At 44.9% G+C, this 23,190-nt stretch overlaps 1 protein-coding gene across 5 annotated transcripts in view; it reads left to right on the top strand.

Moving 5' to 3' along the window:
- The window catches only part of HP1BP3 (heterochromatin protein 1 binding protein 3), a 101,013-nt gene extending 78,175 nt beyond the window's left edge, over nucleotides 1-22,838 (top strand). For all 5 annotated transcript variants that reach the window (XM_074975541.1, XM_074975537.1, XM_074975539.1 and 2 more), the window contains 3 exons: nucleotides 11,983-12,094; nucleotides 14,262-14,396; nucleotides 21,691-22,838. In XM_074975541.1, coding sequence (XP_074831642.1) covers nucleotides 11,983-12,094; nucleotides 14,262-14,396; nucleotides 21,691-21,976 — 533 coding nt within the window. In that variant the 3' untranslated portion in view covers nucleotides 21,977-22,838. The remainder of the gene's footprint in view (nucleotides 1-11,982; nucleotides 12,095-14,261; nucleotides 14,397-21,690) is intronic.
- The last annotated feature ends 352 nt before the right edge of the window (nucleotides 22,839-23,190 follow it).

The following is a 23,190-nucleotide window of genomic DNA, read 5'->3' as shown; positions in this document are numbered from 1 at the left end:
AGTGCACAACACAAATAGTTTTCAAGATGTGGTCAGTTTCTTTTTTATTTTTAATGTGACTAAAGCTTTTTTCACAGAGGTGCATTAATGAAAACAGAAGAATAATACATACTGCTGCTTCTCCAACTTTTGAGTACATTGGGAAATACTTTATCCAAAATTCCTCCAATCTTGAGGTTTTTGGAATTCTTTTGCACTTGAATCATTTTTTTTCCGAGTGCTTGTTCTTGTAATACTTCTGACAATGAATCGACATCAGCGTTGAATGGATTGCATACTAATGTATGAATGGGATTACCAGAAAAGCTGTTTGGAAAACAGTGGATGGATTTGTCAGCAAGGCAGTCCAGATGAAACACAACTTTTTTCTTCACATCCTCTTTACAGAGTTCTTGGAAACCTTCATTTTGAGTGAGTGATGAAAATGTCGGAAAACATGAAAATTTAAGTTTTTGAGCTTGTGTTCAACATTTCTAAAGCTGGATTTTTTTCTGTAAATGCTTTCATGTTTGCAGCAGTTTCCTTGCAGCTTCAAATTGAGCTTGTTCAAAGATTCAGAAAAGTCCCAGAGGTATGCCAGTGGAAACTGAAACATTTGGTCTGTAAACACGATATAACTGTTCTTTTTTCTGTTAAGTTTGAGTGATCTTGAAAGCGTGTTTCCTTTTGGAAAGCCATCATACCTTCTGTGTGAAACAAGAATTTTATGATCCTCTCCCAAATCTGCACAAAGAGCAGCAAAAAGTCAATGCACTTTTCACAAATTTTACAACTTTGAAAGAAAAAAATCCAGCCGTAAACCATAATTCACTGCAATCATACACAGAAAAGCATTGGCTGCTAAAACCCTTCCAAGATAACCTATGTGACTCGTTGAATTTGGCCAACAATGTCAGATCTAGAGCACAAACCAAGCATCAGTGGAGCACTATCAGTGCATACACCAACCAGTTTTCCCCATGAAGGTTTATTTTCTTCAAAAAAAAGTCAGAAATTGTTTTCATAACATCAGAAGCCTTTGATGTGGTCATCAGTTCCTTAAACAACAGTTTCACAGTTCCATTGTTAATTAGTCAAACATAGACAAGACACTGACAGCATTGTGACAAGTATCAGAGAGATAGCTGTGTTAGTCTGTAGCTTTGAGAACAACAAAGTCTTGTGGCACCTTATAGACTAACAGATATTTTGGAGCATAAGCTTTCATGGGCAAAGACCCGCTTCATCAGATGCATGAGTGGAGGCGGGGGTGTTTCAGAGGAGTATTTAAAGAGTGGGTTCCCAGTAAAGGGGTAGGGTTGGAGCTGACAAGGTCTATCCAGCAAGGTGGAAATGGCCCAGTATCAACAGTACTTATCAGAAGAGTTAAAAACAAGTCAGCTCAGATGGGGATGTGAGCCATTGTCAGTGTCTGATGGGGAGCTGTCAACACCCAGAGCAGAGAAACTGTCTTTGTAAGTTGCAAGCCACTCCCAATCTGTTTAATCCATGGTTAATGGAAACAAATTTGCAAATAAATTGCAGCTCAGATTTCTCTTTCCATTTGATTTCTGAAATTTTTTGTTTCAGAACTGCCACCCTTAAATGTGCCACTGAGTGTCCAGGGAGATTGAAATGTTCTCCCACAGGCTTCTGTACATTACCATTCCCGATGTCTGATTTATGTCCATTTATTCTTTTATGGAGAGACTGTCCAGTCTGGCCAATGTAAATTGCAGTGGGGCATTGCTGGTGCATGGTGTATATTATATTAGTAGATGTGCAGGTAAAGGAGCCCCTGATGGCATAGTTGATAAGTCCTGTGATTGATGTCACTGGTGTAGATATGAGAGCAGAGTTGGCAGCGAGGACTGTTACAGGGGCTGGTTCCAGCTCTAGTCACTGGTTTGTGATTTGTAGTGGAAAAAAAATCTCTGAGCTGCAATTTATTTCCAAATTTGACTCCATTAACCATGGATTAAACAGAGTCGGGGGTTGCTCGCAGCTTACAAAGACAGTTTCTGTGCTCTGGGTGTTGATAGCTCCCCATTAGGCGCTGACAATGGCTCACATCCCCCTGTCTGATCTGACTTGTTCTTTCCTCTCTTGATGAGTACTGTTGATACTGGGCCATTTCCACCTTGCTGGATAGACCTTGTCAGCTCTGGCCCTCTCCCTTTACTGGGAACCCACCTTTTAAATACCCCTCTGAAAGCACCACCCCCACTCACGCATCTGATGAAGCGGGTCTTTGCCCACGAAAGCTTTTGCTCCAGAATATGTTAGTCTATAAGGTGCCACAAGACTCTTTGCTGTTCTGACAGCGTTGTGGTACATCAGTGGTATCGTTGCACTGAATTGCGAAAAAAGAGAAGCCTCTAACACTGCTTCCACAACTTGAAGTTTAAGATCTTTCACCAGGTCATTGATGCAGCATTTCACGGAATTGTTGGAAAGCAAAAGTTTTTATAGTTTTTTCTTGCTTTTGACCCCAAGCATAATATCAGCATCTTTCAATGAGCGAGGCTTCACAAGAATTTCTCCAGTTGTGTGCACTTTCTTGGCTTTAGCGATGAGCAATGACAGTTCATAAGATGCTTCTACTACTTTTGCCGATGCTTGATGAAAAGCACCAGTAGTGTCTAACTTCATGCATTTCAAATTTTGAAGTTTTAGCAGCAAAATCTCTGTTGGCTTGTCTGTTAAAGCACAGTAGTTCAAGTGTTGCTCAAGATGACTAGGTCTCTCAGGCATCGTTGCTGAGAACTGTGTGGTGTACTATGTATTGAGGATGATTGATCTCATTTTATTCCATGACACTGAAGCCATACTTAATGTAGTCTTCATTGTACTTTTATTAATTGTGGCCATATATAATATAAAATATTAATCTATACAAATAATTTTCCTGCAGTAGTTCAGGTTGGCATGTATGAGGGGCTGAGGGCAGGGTGGTTTGGGAGTATGATGGGCTCAGGGCACCGATTTGCAGTGTGTGGATTGTGCAGTAGTGTTGTGGCAAAGACTGGAGATGTGAGAGTGTCTCATGACAGGGTTCCGATGTATGATAGGCTCAGGATTGAGGTGTGTGTGTGGGGATGTGGAGGTGTTATGATGCTGTGGCCAGATGGGCAGTTTGCCCTGATATGGGGTTTATTGAACAGGCTTTATTTTTCATGTCCACAAACGTTTCTGCATTGTCTTTATTCATGGGAGGGATGGGAAATGTGTACTCATGTGGGTCTGCTGCATCAGCAGTTGGAACTGGTGCAGACCTGGGACTCCTACTCTCCTGCCTGCGCCCCCCCCCCCAAGGCAGCAGGTGACATGCCAGCTGTTGGGAGAGGAGGAGAAGCAGTGCGTGGCCTTCTTGAGACGCCAGCTCTGATGTGCAGCTGTGGTCGTCACCACACACACAGTCGCCACAGGAAGCTGGCGCTAACTACGTTTTTGCAGGAGGTAATGCCAGTGCAGGCTCTTTCCTCGTGCGCGCACACAGTTTGGGAACCTACAGTTTAGAGCTTCAGTTTGTAGTAAAGATCCTCAGGATTGAAGACAAAATGGAGGGCTTTCCAGGGCCTTTTATATCTTCTGCCCTGTTGAAAGGAGCCCATTATTCTTGTGGAAGATTGCAGCAACAAGATGGAGATTAGTTACACAGGCAAGTCACACATCCTTGCATGACTTAGTTCTTTACCGGTAGAAGCCATTGCCCCCATGCTAGCCAGAACGTTCCTAGGAAGCTCATCAAATGTGGATGGGCACCTCTCAAGGTCCATTGTCCATCAAGTGCATCCATTCAACTTGAATACTCTCTTCACAATACATTGGCCAAGCCTCCTGTTAGTGCTTCTCAGCATCAACCATTTGAAATAAAGTACACAGCCAAAGCTAGTAACTTCAAAGACAAATATTGTGCATGCACACGAATCATAGGGCGTAGGAGGGAACAAAGGAGAGAAGGCTTCACAAGCCAGAGGCTAGTGACCAACTGGGAGCTGCAACTAGGGGGCTGCTAACAGGGAGTTTGGCTTGGAGAGAAAGTGAAACCCCACTGAACCAGGTGAGAGTAACTTAATATGTTTTGTTTCCTAGGCTGTTTGAATTTGAATTTGTTTGCTCGGCTGACTATGTGAATTCGAATTTCTGAATTTCAGTTACTGATTGAGGGGTGTGTGTGTGTGTGTGAGAGCCCCTCCCACTGTGATCCATTGGGCGTAGAAGGGAACGAAGGAGAGAGGATTCACGATCCTGAGGCTAGTGACCATCTGGGAGCTGCAAACGGGGGAGTTTGCCTGGGAGTTTGACTTGTGGGGAGCACCATATTATTTGGTCTTAAGTTTTATGTTTCTTTTCTGCCCTTCAAGGCAGCACTAATATCATCTGAGGGAATTCTCTGAAGGAAGAGAAAAATGGATAGTGAGAAGTCTACTTACAAGTCAGCTGTTGTAACCTGCACAGCATGTGCTATGTTTGTCTTCCTCGCAGAAGATGGAGGGGATTTGTATGTACCAAGTGCAAGCTGGTCACCATCTTGGAAATAGAGATTAGAGGACTTGAGGCACCAATATCAACCCTCTGGTCCATCAGAGAAGGTAAAGACTTCCTTGACAGAAGGCAGCATTTATTCCTGCAGGCACAGCAGGCTGAGCAACCAGTGAGAGCAGTACAGAACAAGGAAGAAAAATGGCAGTATGTATTCTCCAGAAGAAGAAAGACCATTCAGATATCTCCAATTCTGGTGGAGGTAAGCAACCGCTTTCAGGATCTCTGCATGGGTGATATGGTGGAAAATGCTGTGGCAGAGACCTCTCAGGGAAGGGATCCGAAGAAGACCCCTCTGAGCGGAAGGCATTGGATGCCTAGTCGTAGGAATGGGAGTTCTACAACCACCACCCCCAAGAGAAGAAGATGGGTGGTGGTGGTCGGGGACTTCCTCCTGAGAGGTATGGAGCCATCCATTTGCTGTCCAGACCTGGAGTCTAGTGAAGTTTGCTGCTTACCAGGTGCTAGAATCTAGGATGTGACAGAGACTTCCAAAAATCATTAAACCTGTGGATTACCCCTTCCTACTTCAGCTAGGATCTAATGACACAGCAAGGGACAACCTTGAGCAGTCCACTGCATATTATGTAACTCTGGAAGATCAAGGAATTTGGAGTGCAAGTTGTGTTCTCATCCATCTTCCTTGTTGAAGGAAGGGGTCCAGTTAGAGATCATCAAATCATGGAAGTAAACGCATGGTTGCACAGGTGGTGCTGGAGAGAGGGCTTTGGTTTCTTCAACCACGAGAGTCTGTTTCAGGAACAAGGATTGGGAGGAAGTGATGGGATCCACCCAATGAAGGAAAGTGTGTGTTTGTGGGCAGGCTTGCAAACCTAGTGAGGAGAGCTTTAAACTAGGTTTGTCAGGGTGATGGTGACACAAGCCCTGAGGAGAGTGGGAAAGGAGAAAGGAACAATAAAGAGGACCTCTGGCTCAAAAGGAGAAAATAGGCCTACCAGCTAATTATCTAAGATGTTTGTACACAAATGCAAGAAGCCTGGGAAACAAACAGGAAGAATTAGAGGCCCTGGCCCAGTCAAAGAAGTATGAGGTGATTGGAATAACAGAGACTTTGTGGCATGACTCGTGTAACTGGAGGAGGAATTTGTGATGTATGCGAGAGAGCAGTATGATTGTTCAGAGCTCCAGTATATGGAGGGAGAAAAGCCAGTTGAGAGTCTTTGGGTTAAGATTAGAGGCAGAAGCAACAGAAGTGATGATGTGGTTGGTGTCTGTAGACCACCAGATCAAGTAGATGAGGTACACAAGGATTTCTTCAGACAACTGAGAAGCTTCCAAATCACAGGCCCTGGTTCTCTTGGGAAGACTTTAATCACCTAGACATTTGCTGGGCGACCAATACAGCACAAACAATCCAGGAAGTTTTTGGAGAATGTTGGGGATAACCATCTGGTATAAGTGCTGAACAAACAGACAAGAGGCCGTATGCAGCTTGACCTCCTGCTCGCAAACAGGGAAGAACTAGTGGGCAAAAGAGAAGTTGGTGGCAACCTGGGGTGCAGTGATCATGAAATGATAGATTTCAGGATTCTGACACTAGGAAGAAAGGTGAGCAGTAAAATACAGACCCTTTATTTCAGAAGAGCAGACTTTGATTCCCTGAGAGAACTGGTGGGCAGGATCCCCTTGGAAGCTAATATGAAGGGGAAAGGAGATCAGAAGAACTGGCAGTATTTAAAATAAGTCTTTTTGAAGGCATAGGAACAAACCACCCCAATGCACACTAAGAAGAGTAAATATGGTAGGCAACCATCTTCGCTTATGAGAGATCCTTGATGAGCTTAAACTCAAAAGGGATGCATGTAAGACATGGAAACCTGGATGATGACTAAAGAGTATAAATATGTGGCTGGAGAAGGCTGGGGAGTAATCAGGAAGGCCTAAGCACATTTGAAATGCAGCTAGCAAGGAAAGTGAAAGGCAACAAGAAGGGTTTCAAGAGGCGTGTTAAGAATAAGAGGGTGATCGGTGGTGTGGGGCTGTTCCTGGATGAGGGAGAGAACCAGGTGACAGGTGGTATGGGAAAGGCTGAAGCACTCAGTGCTTTTTTTTTTTGTGGTCTTTATGGACGGGGTCAGCTCCCAGGCTACAGCACTAGGCAATACAGTATGAGAAGGAGGTGGGGAGCCCTCAGTGGGTAAAGAACAGGTGAGGAGCTAATTAGAAAATCTAGACACGCACACATCCCTGGGTCCAGATTTAATGCGTTCAAGGGTACTGAGTGAATTGGTAGGTGTCATTGCAGAATCTTTGGCTATTATCTTTGAAAGCTTGAGAAGAGGAGAGGTTCCAGATGATTGGAAAAAGGCAAATGTAGTGTCCATCTTTTTAAAAAAAAGGAAAGGAGGACAATCCAGGGAACTATACCTCAGTCCCTGGAAAATTCATGGAGGAGATCCTCAAGGAATCCATTTGGAAGCACTTGGAAGAGGGAAAAGTGATCAAGAATAGTCAACTTGGAGTCTCCAAGGGCAAGTCATGCCTGATCAATCTGATTAGCTTCAATGAGGTAACCGGCTCTGTGGACATGGGGAAGTCAGTGGATGTGTGATATACCTTAATTTTAAGCAAAGCTTTTGATACAGTCTCCCGCAACATTCTTGCCCATAAGTTAAGGAAGTACGGATTGCATACGTGGGCTGTAAGATGGACAGAAAGCTGGCTGGGCCCAAATGGAAGTGATCGATGGCTCTGTCTGGTTGGTGGTCAGTTTCAAGTAGAGTGCTCCAAGGATCAGTTCTAGGGTCGATATTATTAAATCATCTTATTACTGACCTGGATGAGGGTATGGCTTGCACCCTCCGCAAATTTGCAGATTACACTAAGCTAGGAGGAAGGGTAGATAGATTGGAGGGTAAGGGCAGGGTCCAGAGTGACCTAGATAAATTGAAGGATTGGGCCACAAGAAATCTGATGAGGTTCAACAAAGACAAGTACAGAGTCCTACACTTGGGATGAGAGATTCCCAAGCATTGTTACAGATGGTGGATGGACTGGCTAAGTAGCAGTGCAGCAGAAAAGGACATGGGGACTACAGTGGATGTGAGTCAAGAATGTGCCCTTTTAGTCAAGAAGGCTAATGGCATACTGGGGTGCATTAGGAGAAGCATTCCCAGCAGATCTTGAGAAGTTATTGCCCTGTATTCAGCACTGGTGAGGCCACATCTGGAGTATTGCTTCCAATTCTGGTTCCCCCCCCCCCCCCCCCAGTATAGAAAGCATGTGGATGCATTGGACCAGGTCCAGTGGAGGGGAACAAAAATGATTAGGGGTACATGATCTGTGAGGAGAGGCTGAGGGATTTGGGCTTATTATTTAGTTTGCAGAAGAGAAGAGTTAGGAAGTTGAAGGCGGCTATCAAATTGCCCGAAGAAGAGGATGGAGCGAGGCTGTTCTCAGTAGTGATGGATGGCAGAACAGAGTAATGGTCTGAAATTACAGAGAGGTGTAGGTAGGACGTTAAGAAAAAGGATTTCACCAGGAGAGTGGTGAAGCACTGGAGTGTTTTTATAGAGAAGTGGTGGAATCTCCTTTGCAATCAGAAACAGCCTAGTTGGCTCAGTCATACCACCAAATGTGGGAACTGAGAGAGTGCTGAAAATCCAGCTTCAAACACCAGTGGGCATGGTCAACATCTTCAGCGTCTATGCACCTACGTTAACTTCTGCCCAGGAAGCTAAGGACAAGTTCTATGATGAACTTAGCATTGCCATCAATGAGGTACCTTCTCATGAGCCGCTATTCATCCTTGGCGACTTCAACGCCAGAGTTGGCAGCGACCACCACAGCTGGCCATTCTGTCTGGGACAGTTTTTGGAACAGGGAAGATGAGTGAAAACAGACAGCGCTTCCTTGAACTCTGCTCCCAACATGACCTCTGCATAACCAATACCTTCAACATCAAACCCCAGCACAAAGTTTCGTGGTGACACCCAAGATCGAAACATTGGCACCAGCTTGACCTCGTCCTCACCAAATGCAGCCATTTAGGTAATGTCAGGGTGACACACACAGCTACCACAGCGCAGACTGTGACACTGACCATTTGCTTGTGTGTAGTAAGGTGCACATCCAGCTGCGAAGATTCTTTCGCTCCAAAAAGGAAGGGAGGACGCGCATTGACACTGGCAAGACTCGTGACCCTTCAAAAGTATGCGAGTTTGTCCAAGCACTTGAAGAGGCCTTGCCCCGCCCAGACGACACTGATATCAGCAAGAGATGGGAACAACTACGGGACACTATAATACTGCAATATCTACCTTTGGGAAGAAGACAGTCAAGTCTGCTGATTGGTTTGAAGCCCACACTGAAGTGCTGACGCCCCGATTGAGAAGAAGAGACAGGCACTGGCTGCATACGGGTCCTCTCCCAGTGAGGTGAACCTGCAGGCGCTCCGGTCTGCTCGGAGTCAAGTGCAGCAGGTTGCTCGGCGGTGTGCCAACGATTACTGGCTCCAACTCTGCTCCAAGATTTGAGCAGGCCCTGGACACTGGTAACCATGCGAGGAATGTACGATGGGATCAAGCAGGCCATCGGTCCATCACAAAGAGAGACTGCCCCACTTAAGTTGGCCACAGGCAAGGTCTTGAAGGACAGAACCTAGCAGATGGAACGCTGGGTGGAACACTACTCACAGTTGTATGCCAGAGAGACTAGTTACAGAGAGCCCTGAATGCCATCGAGCCTCTGCCCACTATGACTGAAGTTGACGCTGAGCCCATCTTGGAGGAACTCAAGGACGCGCTAAAAGCACTGTCTTCTGGAAAAGCCCCAGGGAAAGATGGTATTCCCTCAGAAATCCTCAAATGCGCCAATGGTACCCTAGTTTCAGAGCTGCATGGAATGCTTTGCCAATGCTGGAGAGAAGGCAGTGTACCGCAAGATATGAGGGATGCTAACATTATTACTGTCTACAAGAGCAAGGGTGACAAAAGCGATTGTAACTACTATCGCGGCATTTCCCTTCTCAGTACCGTGGGGAAGCTATTTGCATGTGTTCTGACGAGGCTCAATGCTCTTGCGGAGAGAGTCTACCCTGGGTCTCAGTGTGGGTTCAGAGTTGAACGGTCCACCATAGACATGGTTTTCTCTGTTAGGCAACTACAAGAAAAGTGCAGGGAGCAGAACAAACCTCTGCATATTGCCTTCGTCGACTTGACCAAGGCATTTGACCTCGTCAGCAGAAAAGGTCTGTTCGTGATTCTGGCTAAGATCGGCTGTCCCCCAGCTCTGCTCAGCATTATTAGGGCCTTCCATGAAGGGGACCGTCATATACGACGGATCCACATCCGAACCCTTTGAGATTCTCAGCAGAGTGAAGTGGGGTGTGTGCTGGCTCCAGCACTGTTCGGCATATTCTTTGCAGTTTGGCTCAAATATGCCTTCGGAACTGCTACAGAGGGCACCTCTCTCCACACAATAACGGACGGCAACCTCTTCAAACTGTCAAGGCTTAGAGCGAAGACCAGGGTGCTTACGAAGAGTCTAAGGGAGTTTCTTTTTGCTGACGATGCAGCTATTGCTGCTCTCACTCAGCAGGATCTGCAGTCACTCATAACTCGCTTTGCGGGTGTGTGTATGGAATTTGGCCTCACAATCAGCTTAAGGAAGACCCAGGTGATGGGCCAAAACGTGGGTAACGAGCCATCTATCAATGTGCTAGACTACGAACTGGAAGTCGTCCATGAGTTCGTGTACCTAGGCGCGACAATCTCGGACAACTTGTCACTTGATAGCGAGATCAACAAGCGCATTGGAAAAGCCTCCACAACGTTCTCCAGGCTGACGAAGAGAGTATGGGCTAACGATAAGCTCCCTGTACACACCAAGGTGCAGGTCTACACAGCCTGTTTTGAGCACATTGCTGTCTGCCAGTGAAACATGGACTCTGCGCTCAAAACAAGAGCAGCGGCTCAACACATTCCACATGTGCTGCCTTAGGTGCATACTTGGTATCTCATGGCAGGACAAGGTCCCCAGTAGCGCAGCGCTTGAGAGGGCAGGCTCCACCTCCATGTTCGCCCTTCTCAAAAAGAGGCGTTTGCTCTGGCTGGGCCATGTCTCACGCATGACGGAAGGCTGAATACCAAAGGGCCGCCTCTTTGGCGAACTGGCGTCTGGAAAAAGGCTGAAAGGGCGACCTAAATTGAGCTACAAGGACACGTGCAAGCGTGATCTCGGTGCGCTCTCTATCAGTGTGAACACCTGGCATTTGCTCACCTCAGACAGGCATGTCTGGAAACAGGGAGTGAAGGAAGCTCTTATGTATGAAACTACTTTGGTGAAGGAAGCGGAAGACATGAGAGCCCTCAGGAAGATCCGTGCCTGTGATACCACAGCGACGTCTGCCTACTGCTGTTCACAGTGCGGAAAGGACCACCACTCCGGGATTGGATTGCACAGCCACAGAAGACGCTGCTCGAATCAGTCCATCTGGGGCACAAACCCATAATCCCTTGGGATCGAAGGATGTCCACTACTAAGGTGGAATCTCCATCCCTAGAGGTTTTGAAATCCCAGCTTGGCAAAGTCCTAACTGGGATAATTTAGTAAGGGTTGATCCTGTTTTAGGGGTGTGGCTGGACTAGATGACCTAAGGTTTCTTCCAGCCATAGGATTCTATGATTCTATAAGCAGCAAATCATAAGCTCTTCATAGACACCTCACTTGGCAACTTTGTACAAGATTAGTTGAAATCTAGAACAGTGGTCTATATGATCACATTGCCACCAGATATCACAGTGGATAATAGGTTCTTCCCTCCTTCCTCAATAGTTCAGAGGGAAATTAACTTATGTAAATGTTCCATCCTAATTTGAAACTGAAAACTTGTGTAACAAACTGTTGTACCAGCTATGCATGTCTTCCATCTGCCAGACAGGCAAGTTCGCTTTATATGTGCAGTGGGCTCCCTCAAGGCGCACAAGGTACGAGGAAATTCAGTGTAACAAGGTGAAGCTGAGAGAGTGCCAGGTGATAGCTAATAAGCTGAGGAAGAGAAAAGAGGGAAGGATGGGAAATGAAGTATTCAAACTCAAGCAAACATATTTCAAAGAAGATTAGATCAGAACAGAGCTAAAAGGTCAAAGCACGCAAAATGGATTTTTCTATCAAAATATTTATAAGTGAGCTCCGGTCATATTTCCACCAAGAAGCCTGGAGAATTTAATCTCATTTTGGTAAGATTTAAAGTAACACGTGTTAACTCTGCAGGCACAGCATTTGAAGAATCTAAATATTAAAGATTATTAGGATTGTCCTGTATATTCCACATATAATACACATGTAGTTAAGCCTCTTCTAAAGCATCTCTTTTTTTTTTGTAGGACCCATCTAGCAGACTGCATTAGAAAGGGGAATGGGACTTTTATGAAACAGATGATGTCGAGGCTAGTGTCTGGTTAAAGGTACTGATACATCTTACTTTGTTTCCTGCAGTGCATCTGCTGAAAAGAACCCTGCAGAAATGTGAGAAGAACGGCTGGATGGAGCAGATCTCTGGGAAAGGTTTCAGTGGCACCTTCCAACTCTGCTTCCCTTATTACCCCAGGTAGAGAGCCCTTTGTTGACAGATGGTCATGTAGAACATTTCACAAATCTTAGCCTAGTCGTGTTGTTTAGCATGTTGATGTTCAGAGGACTGATTTAATTACCTTGCAAGATTTTTTTATAAGGTTTAACAACCTCGAGTTCACCATTGTATAACCGATATCATTGTAGATCCTGATTATCACAAATCTGTGAATAAACATTACCATGGCTTTAGGGAAAATATTGGGCCCAGTATTCTTAGGCATTCTTTAGAGCTCATCATATTAAAGTACTTCCTAGATGAAGCAAATCTGCATGGCCTCATAGAATTTACTTGCTTCTTAACACTGGAACGATTACAAGGAAAAATACCTTGGGTCCAGCTATATACCACTATCTGTAATAACAAATGGGGGAGGAGGGGAGTGGAATGATTAGAGCTATCCTCTTCCCTTTAAGGAGGGGAGAGGACAAGTCCCAACTCTCACTATATTTAATTTCTTCCTTTTGCAGCCTTTAGTGGAACACAAAGGTGGTAAAATTTTTGACAGCCTCTTCTCAGGAGTATTGTGGCAGTGACCCTCCCAAAGGCTGTGTACACAGGGATGAATCATTCCATTAATATTCAAGGCTATGATGGCATCAGCACAGCTACCTAGGATTAGTGAGAACCTGGACTTAAACTGTCAAACCCCTGCTATGTCTGCAATGGGGTGGAGTAATTTAAAAGAGAGCTTGAGGCAGGGCTGCTGAGGGAGCGCTGGGGCTGTGGCACAATTAATTTGCAGCCAGTCTGACTTGCTCAAACTTGGCCTCTCAAAAACGTAAGAGCCATACTGGGTCAGATCAAAGGTTCCTCTAGTCTGGCATCATCTCTTCTGATGGTGGCAAATGCTAAGTGACCCAGAGGGAATGAATAGATCATCAGCTGATTTCATCCCATCACCCGTTTCCAGTTTCTAGCCATCATAGAGTGGGGATATCATCTGTGCCATAGCCATTGTGAGACCTATCGTCCATGAATTTATCTAGTTCTTTTTTGAACACAGCCACAATCTTCGCCCTCACAACGTCCTCTAAGTAGGAGTTCCACTGTTTGACTCTACATTGAGTGGGGAAAATATACTTCCTTTTGTTTGTTCAAAACCTGCTGTCTGTTCATTTCGTTTGCTGATATCTTAGTACTTCTGTTATCAGAAAGATAAGGCGGTATTAGTTATTCTGTTTTTTCCATGCCTGACATGGTTTCATAGGCCTCTCATATCCTCCTTTACCTGTTTCTTTTTCAAGCTGAAAAGACCCCCAGTCTTACTGATCTCTTGTACGCCAAAGGTGCTCCATACCCCTAGTAATTTTTGTTGCTCTGTTCTGAACCTTTTCCAGTTCTAATATCTTTTGAGATGGGGTGACCACATCTCCACTTAGTATTCAAGATGTTTGTGTACCAAGGATTGATTTATTTGTTTTTTCTATCCCTTTTGTAATTGTTGCCAACACTGCTCGCTTTTTTGACTGCCACTGCCCATTGAGTGGATGTTTTCAAAAATCTATCCACAATTAATCCAAGAGCTCTTTTATATGTATAGCAGGGATTATGTTTTCCAATGTGCATTACTTTGCATGTATCAACATTGACTTTCATGAGCCATTTTGTTACGCTGTCAGTTGGTTTTGGGAGATCTTTTAAGGTGTTCACAGTCTGCTTGAGACTTCACTAGCTTGAGTGGTTTTGTATTATCTGCAAATTTTGCCAGTTTACCATCTACCCCTTTTTTGCAGATCATTTCTGAATATGTTGAATAGGGCTGGTCCCAGTACAAATGCCTGAGGGACACCACTGTTTACTTCTTTCCATTCTGAAAAATAACCATTTATTCCTATCCTTCATTTCCTATCTTTCAACCAGTTAGCAATCCATTTGGTGAGAGACCTTGTTAAAGGCTTTCTGAAAATCTTAAGTACTTCTGTTGCAGCACATCCTTGATTTCTATAATATTTGTTAGCACATCTGGAAGCCAGCTTCTTTTGTAAGTCCACAGTGTGTGGAAGCTCAAACTATCAAGGTTTTACTAAAGCAAAATGAACAACTAACCATGGCAACGCAGGGTCAATCAGTAACTCCCTTGCAGTCATTCAGCACTGAACTTCTTCGCTTTTGAAGTGAGCTAATAAAATTACTCTTACAGCCCAGGTGTGCTGTTCCCAGAGAAGCAGCATGAGGAGGAGTCTGAAGAATCTGAGGATGAGGAGTCTGAGGAGGCAGAAGAGGAATCTGAGGAGGAGGAGGAATCTGAGGAGGAAGAACCACCTCCAAAGAAAAGGTATAGAGCTGAAAATAGATGGGCTTGCAAGTTCACATTGCCATCCCTCCTGGTCTGCTACTGACAGCTACATCTCTCTGTGACATTAATGAATTTTTAAATTGAATATGGAAGCCGTTTCTTTCAATGTTGTACATAGTGGCACCAATTTTTGTGCAAAGTGAGGTGTCTAATGAAAGCTGGTAATGCACTGAATCTGTTTGTTAGATGTCTGTGCCATGTTTGTATGTGAAGTTACAGGTACAGCTCTATAGCTGCATTAGAAATGTTTTAGAGCCAGGAGTACACAGTGGGAGGCATGCTCTCCTTCTCAGCCTGGGTGATGGGCTAAACAAAGGAACAGATTCCCAGAGGTCCAATACACATCTCAGGAATTTGGGACTGTCGCCTGGAGTGTATCCAATGGCAGAGTGCCACAGCAGCCTACCTGGGTCAGGTGACCCTGACCATCAAGGGGCTATGGAAAGAAAAAAGGGCTTTTTCCCCTCCACTTAAACTGTAAGATGGCCCTGGCAGTGACCATCTTGGTTCCAGAATTCAGAGTTCCAGAATGAAAGGATCCAGTGCTCCAGTAACTAAGACTGTGTAACCTGGAATCCTACCCCTTCTGGGGTGCATTTTCAGAGACTTTCATGAATCAGCATATAACATTGCTGGCCTGCATTTGATTGATGTAATTGATGTACAAAATGTATCAGTTTAGCATTTTTTCTCTTACCCTTTTCTTTGTTTGTTTCTTTGTTAATAAACCTTTAGATTTTAGATTCTAAAGGATTGGTACAGCATACTGTTTTGGGTAGGTTCCAAATATATATTGACCTGGGACTGTGGCTGTCTCCTTTTGGGAATCTGTGTGGTGTTGGTAAAATAGGTTTTAAGAACCTCTCACCTGGGTGCGGGGCTGATGGACTGGGTGTTTGGAAAGAGCTGGGAAATCTATGGGTTTGCTTGTCTGGCTTCTGGCTGGCAAGTGGGGCTGGCAAAGATACTTTTGTGGCTGCTTTAATTTGCCTTAGACAGAAGGAAATCACAGCCTAGCCTGTAAGTGGCCTGGATTTAAGCAATTTTACCCTGGATCGTTTTCCTTGTTCTCTGCATTTTTCTTGTAGTTATCAAAGTGAGAAAGTCATGTCCATTGTTGACCTGCCAGCCCTGAAGCCAGATCGTGTTTCTGGATAGACTCAATCTGTGAGGTTTTGCAGGCGTTTGAGCATGACATGGGCAAATGCTTTGACTGCGAAGCTGAGCAATGAGATGCATCTGTAGTTGTTGCTGTCACCCTTGTCACCTTTGTTTTTATAGAGAGATGTGTAACTTCACCTGCTCTCCAACATTTTAGGAGTAAATCATAGAGGAAGGGGAAGAGCACAGCCTTGTTTGCCTTCAGGACTTCAGGTGGAATTTTGTTGTTTTCTGTTGCTTTTCCATTGGAGAGATCATGAAGAGCTTGAGAAAGTTCCTCCTCGGTAGGCTCTGCATCTAGTTCTGACACTTCTGGAAGAGGTGGGATGAGGTTGTGAAGTTCAGGTCATATTATATGCTCATGGGAATAAAGACTTGAGTAGTGTTCCACCCATCTGGACATCTGCAGCTTTTTGTCTGTGATCACCTTTTAAATGCTTCAGTGGGACAACTTGGGTAACATTTGGTCCGAATGCTTTCTTCAGTCCATCATACGTGGTTTTCAGGTCGCCCAAATCAGATGTCTTTTGAATATTAAAATATAGGTCGGCCCAATACTTTTTCACACGCTACCTGGATTCCCTCTGAAGAACAGGTCTTGCATGGTGAAGTTGATCTCGTGTGCTTTGAAATGGGTTCTTTGTTATTCAGATTTGCCTTGTGCTTTTCCTCAAGAAGAGGCCAAAAAAGTCAACATTTTCATTGATCCAGTCTTCGTTAGAGAATTTGTGTGTTCCAAAAGCAGGTTTGGCACATCTGTATATTGCATCTCTCAGCATGGACCACATTTCATCAACAGTTTGTTGGTCAGGTTTGTGTTCCATTTTGCGAGTGAGATCATCTGCGAAGACGGAGCATTTCAGTGCATCTCTGCTACTGAGGGTACTGATTTGTGGCTTAGTGCGTTCCTTTGTCGCAGAGTTTATTTGGGACAATTTTCACTCTGCCGATGATAGAGGACTGATCGGTGTCACAATCAGCGCTGTGCTATGTGCATGTAATTTTGATGGCATTGAGATGTTTCCTGGATACCAGTACAAGGTCAAGTTGATGCCAGTGATGATCTGTGGTGGCTCCGTGAATCCTTGTGACATTCTTTCAAGTTAAAGTGTTAGTGATGCAGAGCTGATTCTGAGAGCTGAATTTGAGAAGCCTTTGACCATTTTCTTTCATTTATCCAATATCGTGATGACTGCAGCAGATGGGGCCAGGACTGATGATCATGTCCAACTCTTGCATTAAAGTCACCAAGAATGTAAAGTTGTTTGTCAGTTGGAAGGGAACTGATAAATTTCTGAAGATTTATAATAAAATTGGTCCTTTGTGGGTGCACATATTCTGACTTGGTGCCGAGCTTCAAGAATAAAATACGTTCTGATTCAGCTATCAAGTCAGTATTGATTGTTCCAAACGGCAAATCCAACTCCATAGAGGGTGGTGTTCCTCTGAAATTCAAGCCCTTCCAGAAGAAAGTGTAGTTGGTTTCTTTCATTGACCCAGCATCTGCCAGCCTGGTTTCCTGGAGAGCAGTGATGTTGACATTCCATTGTGTAGCTATTGATCTATGACTGCTGTTTTACGTATTGAGTCAGTGTTCATAAGGTCATGGGCAGATTCAAGTCTTGGAAACTTGGTCCACGCATTCCAGCCACCGAGCCAGAGGCAAGTTGATTTATTGTTTTTGTATTTTGGGGGGGTACATGATTTGGATCTACTTCTTGATTTTTGGTCTATTCCCATACACCCAGTGAGGAAGGCAGATGTGGTGGGTCAGCACCTTATTGACCAGGGGCTGCCTGGCTTGAGGCAGGTGGTATCTGACTACTGGAGTGTGGTGACTCCTCCCACTGACAAAAGTGACCCATGGCTTCATCCTCTTTGCCAGTTGAGGAGGGTTTATAACCTGTAATTGCCACTTCCCTTATTGTTTCCATGCTATGAGCAAGAATGGAGTGTCTTCTCCATTTGGCACCGTTACACGCGGCACTGCCTGGGCTAGCGTTTGGAACAATTGCATTGCCTAAGCAGCACTATCTGCATCTTGGTCACTCTAGTTAAATCCAAAGTGAAGACAGAAGTCAGTATGCTTGGAACTGAGGTGACTGCAAGGAGATGCTAGAAAGCAGATTTGACGAATCCTCCCTGATAACTGTCTCAGGGTCTCCGTCTGGGTTTACTCTTATAGCCTTGGATCTCCCAAACCTACCCACAAGGCAGTGGGCAATTTTCTGACAGGGTTGTCTTCTGTGGGGTGATGTAAGGAGTCAGGCTCCCTTGGACACCGGTGACCAAATCATGGTGCATACGCCATTTGGATTAATCAAAATAATCCAGGGACCCAAGTATCTCAGACCCTCATCTCATGTAGAATGATGGGGCAGAAGCCGTTCAGTCCGTTCACCTGCTGTCACGCTTGGGGGTCTGCGCTTCCCACCCATGGGCTGCTGACGCTGCTGCTGGTGCCCCGAGAGGGGCTCTGAGGACCATGTGAGCAGGAAGAAATAACACATGGCAAATGGTAAGGAGGATCGAGCTGGCTTGATCTTCCCTACCACTGCCTGCTTTCCTGTCCCTGAGCTCCCCATGCCGCCTGACCCACTCCCAACACCACCTTTCCCATAGCCTCCTGGCCTGCTCCCTCCACCAACTCCCCTGTGCCTCCTGGCTGAGCCTGGTCCCCTAACGCTACCCCAGGTAAATTAAGGACTTACCGCTGGTGCAGCCTGGAAGAACCACTGGTATGCCCAGCCGCACATGGAAAAGCGGCTCCTGCCACGTGGTGTGGCAGCCGCACGCTGGGAAGCAGCTCTGGCTGTGTGGCATGGTGGCCACGTGCTGCAAAGCGGCTCCCGCTGTGTGGCAGGGCACCCACAGTCATGCAGTCAGGCGCCTCTATCCACACTCCGCAGCTCCCCCTGCTCCCAACACCCAGCCTGGTCCCCAAAACCCTCAGCTTGCCGCACCCCTCCTTCCAGGTACCGCTGGTGCAGCATGGAGGAACGAGCTGCCACCAAAGAATTTAAAAAAATCTGTAAAATGGGAGAAGAAGAACTTCATGGAAAACGTTGCACAGCAAGCCAAACAAGCTGTAGGGTGGAGAAACCTTGAAAGAGCTCTATAACATCACACTGAAGCCAGCTGAGTCACTATGTTCAGTGGATCAGCCAGTACAGGGTAAGGAGCGCTAACAAACCCAAGTGAGAAGCTCAGTAGATGGAAGGAACACTTTGAAGAGCCACTGAACCGGCCTGCCCACATGGAACCCTCCAGAGTTACCTCCTGCAAATTAAGAGCAACAGACCTACAAAAGAAGAAACCAGAAAAGCCATTGCCCATCTGAAAAGCACCTGGTCCAGTCAACATCCCCGCAGAAGCAATCAAGGCAGGTAGTGAGACGTCAGTCAACACGATGTATAATCTATCTGGAAAACTGAAAAACTGCCGTGAGACTGGCAACATGGCTACTTTATCAAGCTCCCAAAGAAAGGCAACCTGAAGGAATGCAAGAACTGGAGAGGCATCAGGTTGCTGTCTATTCCAGGAAAAATGTTCAATTGAATTCTCTTGGAGAAAAATGAAGATAGAAATTGACAGAGATCAGGGAAGAACAGGCCAGCTTCCGAAGTGAGAGCTTGCACTGACCAAATAGGAACTCCTCCGAGTGATAATAGAACAGTGAAGCAGCTGTTCGAGTGGAATTCCCACTGTACATAGCCATCATTGACTTTGAAAAAGCTTTTGACAATGTTAATAGACACACTTTGTGGAAACTGCTGCAACACCGTAGCATGCCATCCAAAATCATTAACTTGATCTGTCCAATGTAAGAATCCTCAGCATGCCAAGTTGTTCACATGGTGGCTTGACAAAATCCTCAGGAGTGCGACAAGGGTGCCCATTACCACCTTTCCTGTTCTTGATCACAATGGACTGGATTATGAACAGGACAGCAGATGGCCATCAACGAGGCATTCGGTGGACGCTTTTCAAATAACTAGAGAACATTGATTTTTCTGATGTTGCCCTCCTTTCACAGACAGGAAAGCATGGAAGAAAAGGTCACCACACTAGACAAAACTGCCACAATGACTGGACTGAGCATTAACAAGGGAAAGACCAAGACAATGAGGATCAACCAGTCCAACAACACAGCCATCACACTGGGAGGGGATGACCTGGAAGATGTGGAGCAGTTCACCTGCCTGGGGAGTATTGTGTGGACAGACGGAGGAACACATAAGGATATCAGTGCCAGGACAGGGAAAACAGCTACATTCAAGAATCTCCATGCCATATGGCATTCACAGATAATATCTGTGAATAAGAAACTGCTGATGTTCAGTACCAACGTGAAGCGTGTGCTCTTGTATGGATGTGAGATGTAGCATTCTAGCTACAGATATTCAAACAGATGCTTGAGGCACATCCTTCACATCAAATGGCAATTCCTCACAAATGAGGAGTTGTGGAATAGAGCAGGACAAGAACCACTTGACATTGAAATGAAGAAGGGAAAGTGGGGATGGCTAGGCCACACACTCAGAAACCCATCATCCAGCATAGTCCATCATGGAACCACCAAGGAAAACACAAAAGAGGGAGACCTCAGGCAACGTGGAGAAGACCTACTGAGATTGAAGGATTACTGGGGTACTCCAGGAATCATCTGGAAGTTTTGTCCCAAGACAGAATGAAGTGGAGGAGACTTGTAGATGACCTATGCTCCACTCGAAGTACAAGGGTTTAAGTAAATAGTAATTCTGTTACAGTCTGCATGGGAATCATGGCTCTGCAGCCACAGGCTCCAGCAGATTGTCATAGCGCAGGAGCAACTTGACCGTGGGATTGTCCATGAAGGAACTGAGTTCATCATTAACCAGAGTTTCAGCAACTTGTTGCCCTTCGTCATGGTTGTGGTGTAATTCTTTTAGACTAAAGCTAGTGCTGAGAATGGTTGGTTGCCTTTAGTACTTAGTATGTACTGTAGAACAGCAGTGTGCAATAATTTTCCACAGAGGAGCCACTCCACAAATTTTGGTGCTGCTCGCAGGCCAGCTCTGTACCCCACCGAAAGGGGCAAAGGCCTTGGGCAGAAGAGCTGGACTGGAGGCGACAGACAGTGTTGCTGGTTGTAAATATGCATGCTCTGCTAATCAGCTGGGTGGGCCAGAGAGAAATGCTCAGCTGTCCAGATGCACCCGTGGATCTGATTTTACTATAGAAGACTCTAGTGGTGCCGTGCCTTGCTGTGCTAGCATTTCACCTTTGTGGGACAGAAGTCAAAATCTATAATGTTCAGCCTCTGGCTGTAGATAATTATCCACAGATAGCCATTACTGCTTGAGGGGTGGGTCCAGGACTTAGAATGGCAGGGGATGATGCAGGCATTTGCAGGGTGGCTTGTGGGATAGGTGATTTTTGGTGACTGGAGGCTTTTGGTACTGTTTGGAGCAGGACTTCCATGGCAGGTGCTGAACAGGTGATCTGTGTGCACCTGTCAAGAATCCAGTGATAGTAATTTCCTCCATTTCACAAAAGCTGAGCAGTAAAAGGGACCTTTTCTTACTCTGTCATTTGTAATAATAAGTTTCATTTTCCATTTAGTTTCTCCATTTCTTCTGTACTTTGAGAGGTGGTGGTCTCCCTTTTGAAAAGCTGGGAATGTTTAATGACAAACTTGATAAATACAGGTGCTTTTTATTTTACTGTCTTGACTGTTTTTTTACTGTTCTGAAAGACAAAACTGTTCTTTTTCTAAATAAATATATATTTTCAGTGATTGGCTGTAACAGTAACAAATCCAGCTCTTGGAATTGTGGTATGCATGATTTAGTCTCCTGCATATGTAGCAGCATTCATATGACTATATGCGGGCAAAAATACAAACTTAGATCACCATGGAGGCAGTTGAGTCTTACACGCTGATTTTGCATAAAAGATTTTTTTGCTCTTGGGATCTGGCTACTTAAATTGAGATGGATCATTGCATTTTAGGTCCTCCATGTTAAAGAGGAAGGAGGCTGAAATCTTCCCTGTTTTGTATCAATTACCATTAGTCTCTAGATCAGCTACAGTGCCTGGGTACTAAAATTCTCTTGTCCTTTCTTGACAGGATGCAGAAGAGACCTCCCTCAAAATCCCGTAGCAGGCCTCCCACAGGGAAACTGAGAGAGTCCAAACTTAAGCCAAGAAAGGCCCCTGCAGTCCGCCGGGGGAAAGCAAAGCCCCCTCCCAAAGTGAAAACCCCTGCCAAGAAAGCCAAGCCAGCTGCCCCAGCTATCAAGAGGTCTTCTGGCAGCAGCTCTTCCAAGAAACCAGCAGCAAGTAGGAGGAAGGAAGTGAAATCCCCTGCCAAGGGCAAATCCACCATGAGGAAGTCTCTCCGGGCAAAAAAGTAAACTTTTTCCAATGTGTCGGGAAGTCCCATCGTCAAACCCACAATCCTTGTTTCATGAATTCTCAGCATACATTTGTATTTTAGTTCTGATGCTTAAATGCTTCTCATTAAGTCAAACCAACCTGAGTTATATCTAGATAACCTGTGCCTTCCCTTCCCCCAGAACAAGTCATGTTTAGTTTTTGCAATAATTTTAGTGCTTTTCTAGAATGTATTATCTGTACATTTTAGTGTTCATTTTGGGGTTTTTTGCTTTTAAAATTGGTTCAAAGAAGATTTTTATATCTCTAGATAGCAGGAAAATGTAATGCTGAAGTGAAGAGGCAAAACTGCAGTAGTTTTTTTCCTTAGATTTCCTGCATGGTAACTAACACAAGATTCCTAATGCTTCTATGGGGAAGCAAAATACAGACATTGCTCGCACTGAATTCTGAAGGTGCTTCCCTCTGCGTGGCTGTTGTAGTGGTTTTGCTAAGGAGATGTGCTGTTTGTGTGCTTCAAACCAGCAAGTTCTCCTTGAAAGTAAGTCCAGTCTCAGAATGAAAGCAAAATGTTCTGATGCATCTCACATCAAAGGGTTCTCAGAATGGTCAATCTGTTTGTTTGTTTTTCAGTTAGCAGGATTGTTGTGATTTGAGTGATTCTGCACCACCTCCGTTACCTAACACCAAAATATCTTGTTAATTCCAACTTTGAAATGTTTTTTAAAAGATTAAGAACCTGAGTTTTCACTTCTTTGCTCTTTTCTTAAAAAAAAACAAAAAAAAACCAAAAAAACCAGTTAAGCTCTAAAACAGCTAATGTAGAAATATTGATAAGTGGTAAATATGAAGTTCGCAACAATAAAGTGAAATTAGATTCCAGCCTTGGCTTTCCTGCTTGTTTCTTCTCTAAAGTTATCTGTTTCTTTAGGTGACATCTACAAGCAGAATGGGATTAGTCCACCTCTCATTTTTCCCTCGAGTAAGCCCTGCAAAGGGTGCTCCTTGCCGCCCTCTGATGCCAGACCCTTTGGAACTTTTTATTCGGGCTACTAGGGGTCCTCCACTATAAAGCACACCACAACAGTTACCAGAGGTGGAAAAGGTACCCAGAAAGTTACATGAGTAAAAGTGTAGCTGCTTTTCCTTCTGGGTACTTGAATACAATAAAGATGTGTGTGTACTTTTGGGCTACTTTTTCCATCTCTGCCAGTCACAAAGTGCACTTATGTTC

Source organism: Carettochelys insculpta, chromosome 23, assembly GCF_033958435.1.
Source record: "Carettochelys insculpta isolate YL-2023 chromosome 23, ASM3395843v1, whole genome shotgun sequence".
NCBI classification, from domain to species: domain Eukaryota; kingdom Metazoa; phylum Chordata; order Testudines; family Carettochelyidae; genus Carettochelys; species Carettochelys insculpta.
This window is presented reverse-complemented; position numbering and strand designations above follow the sequence as displayed.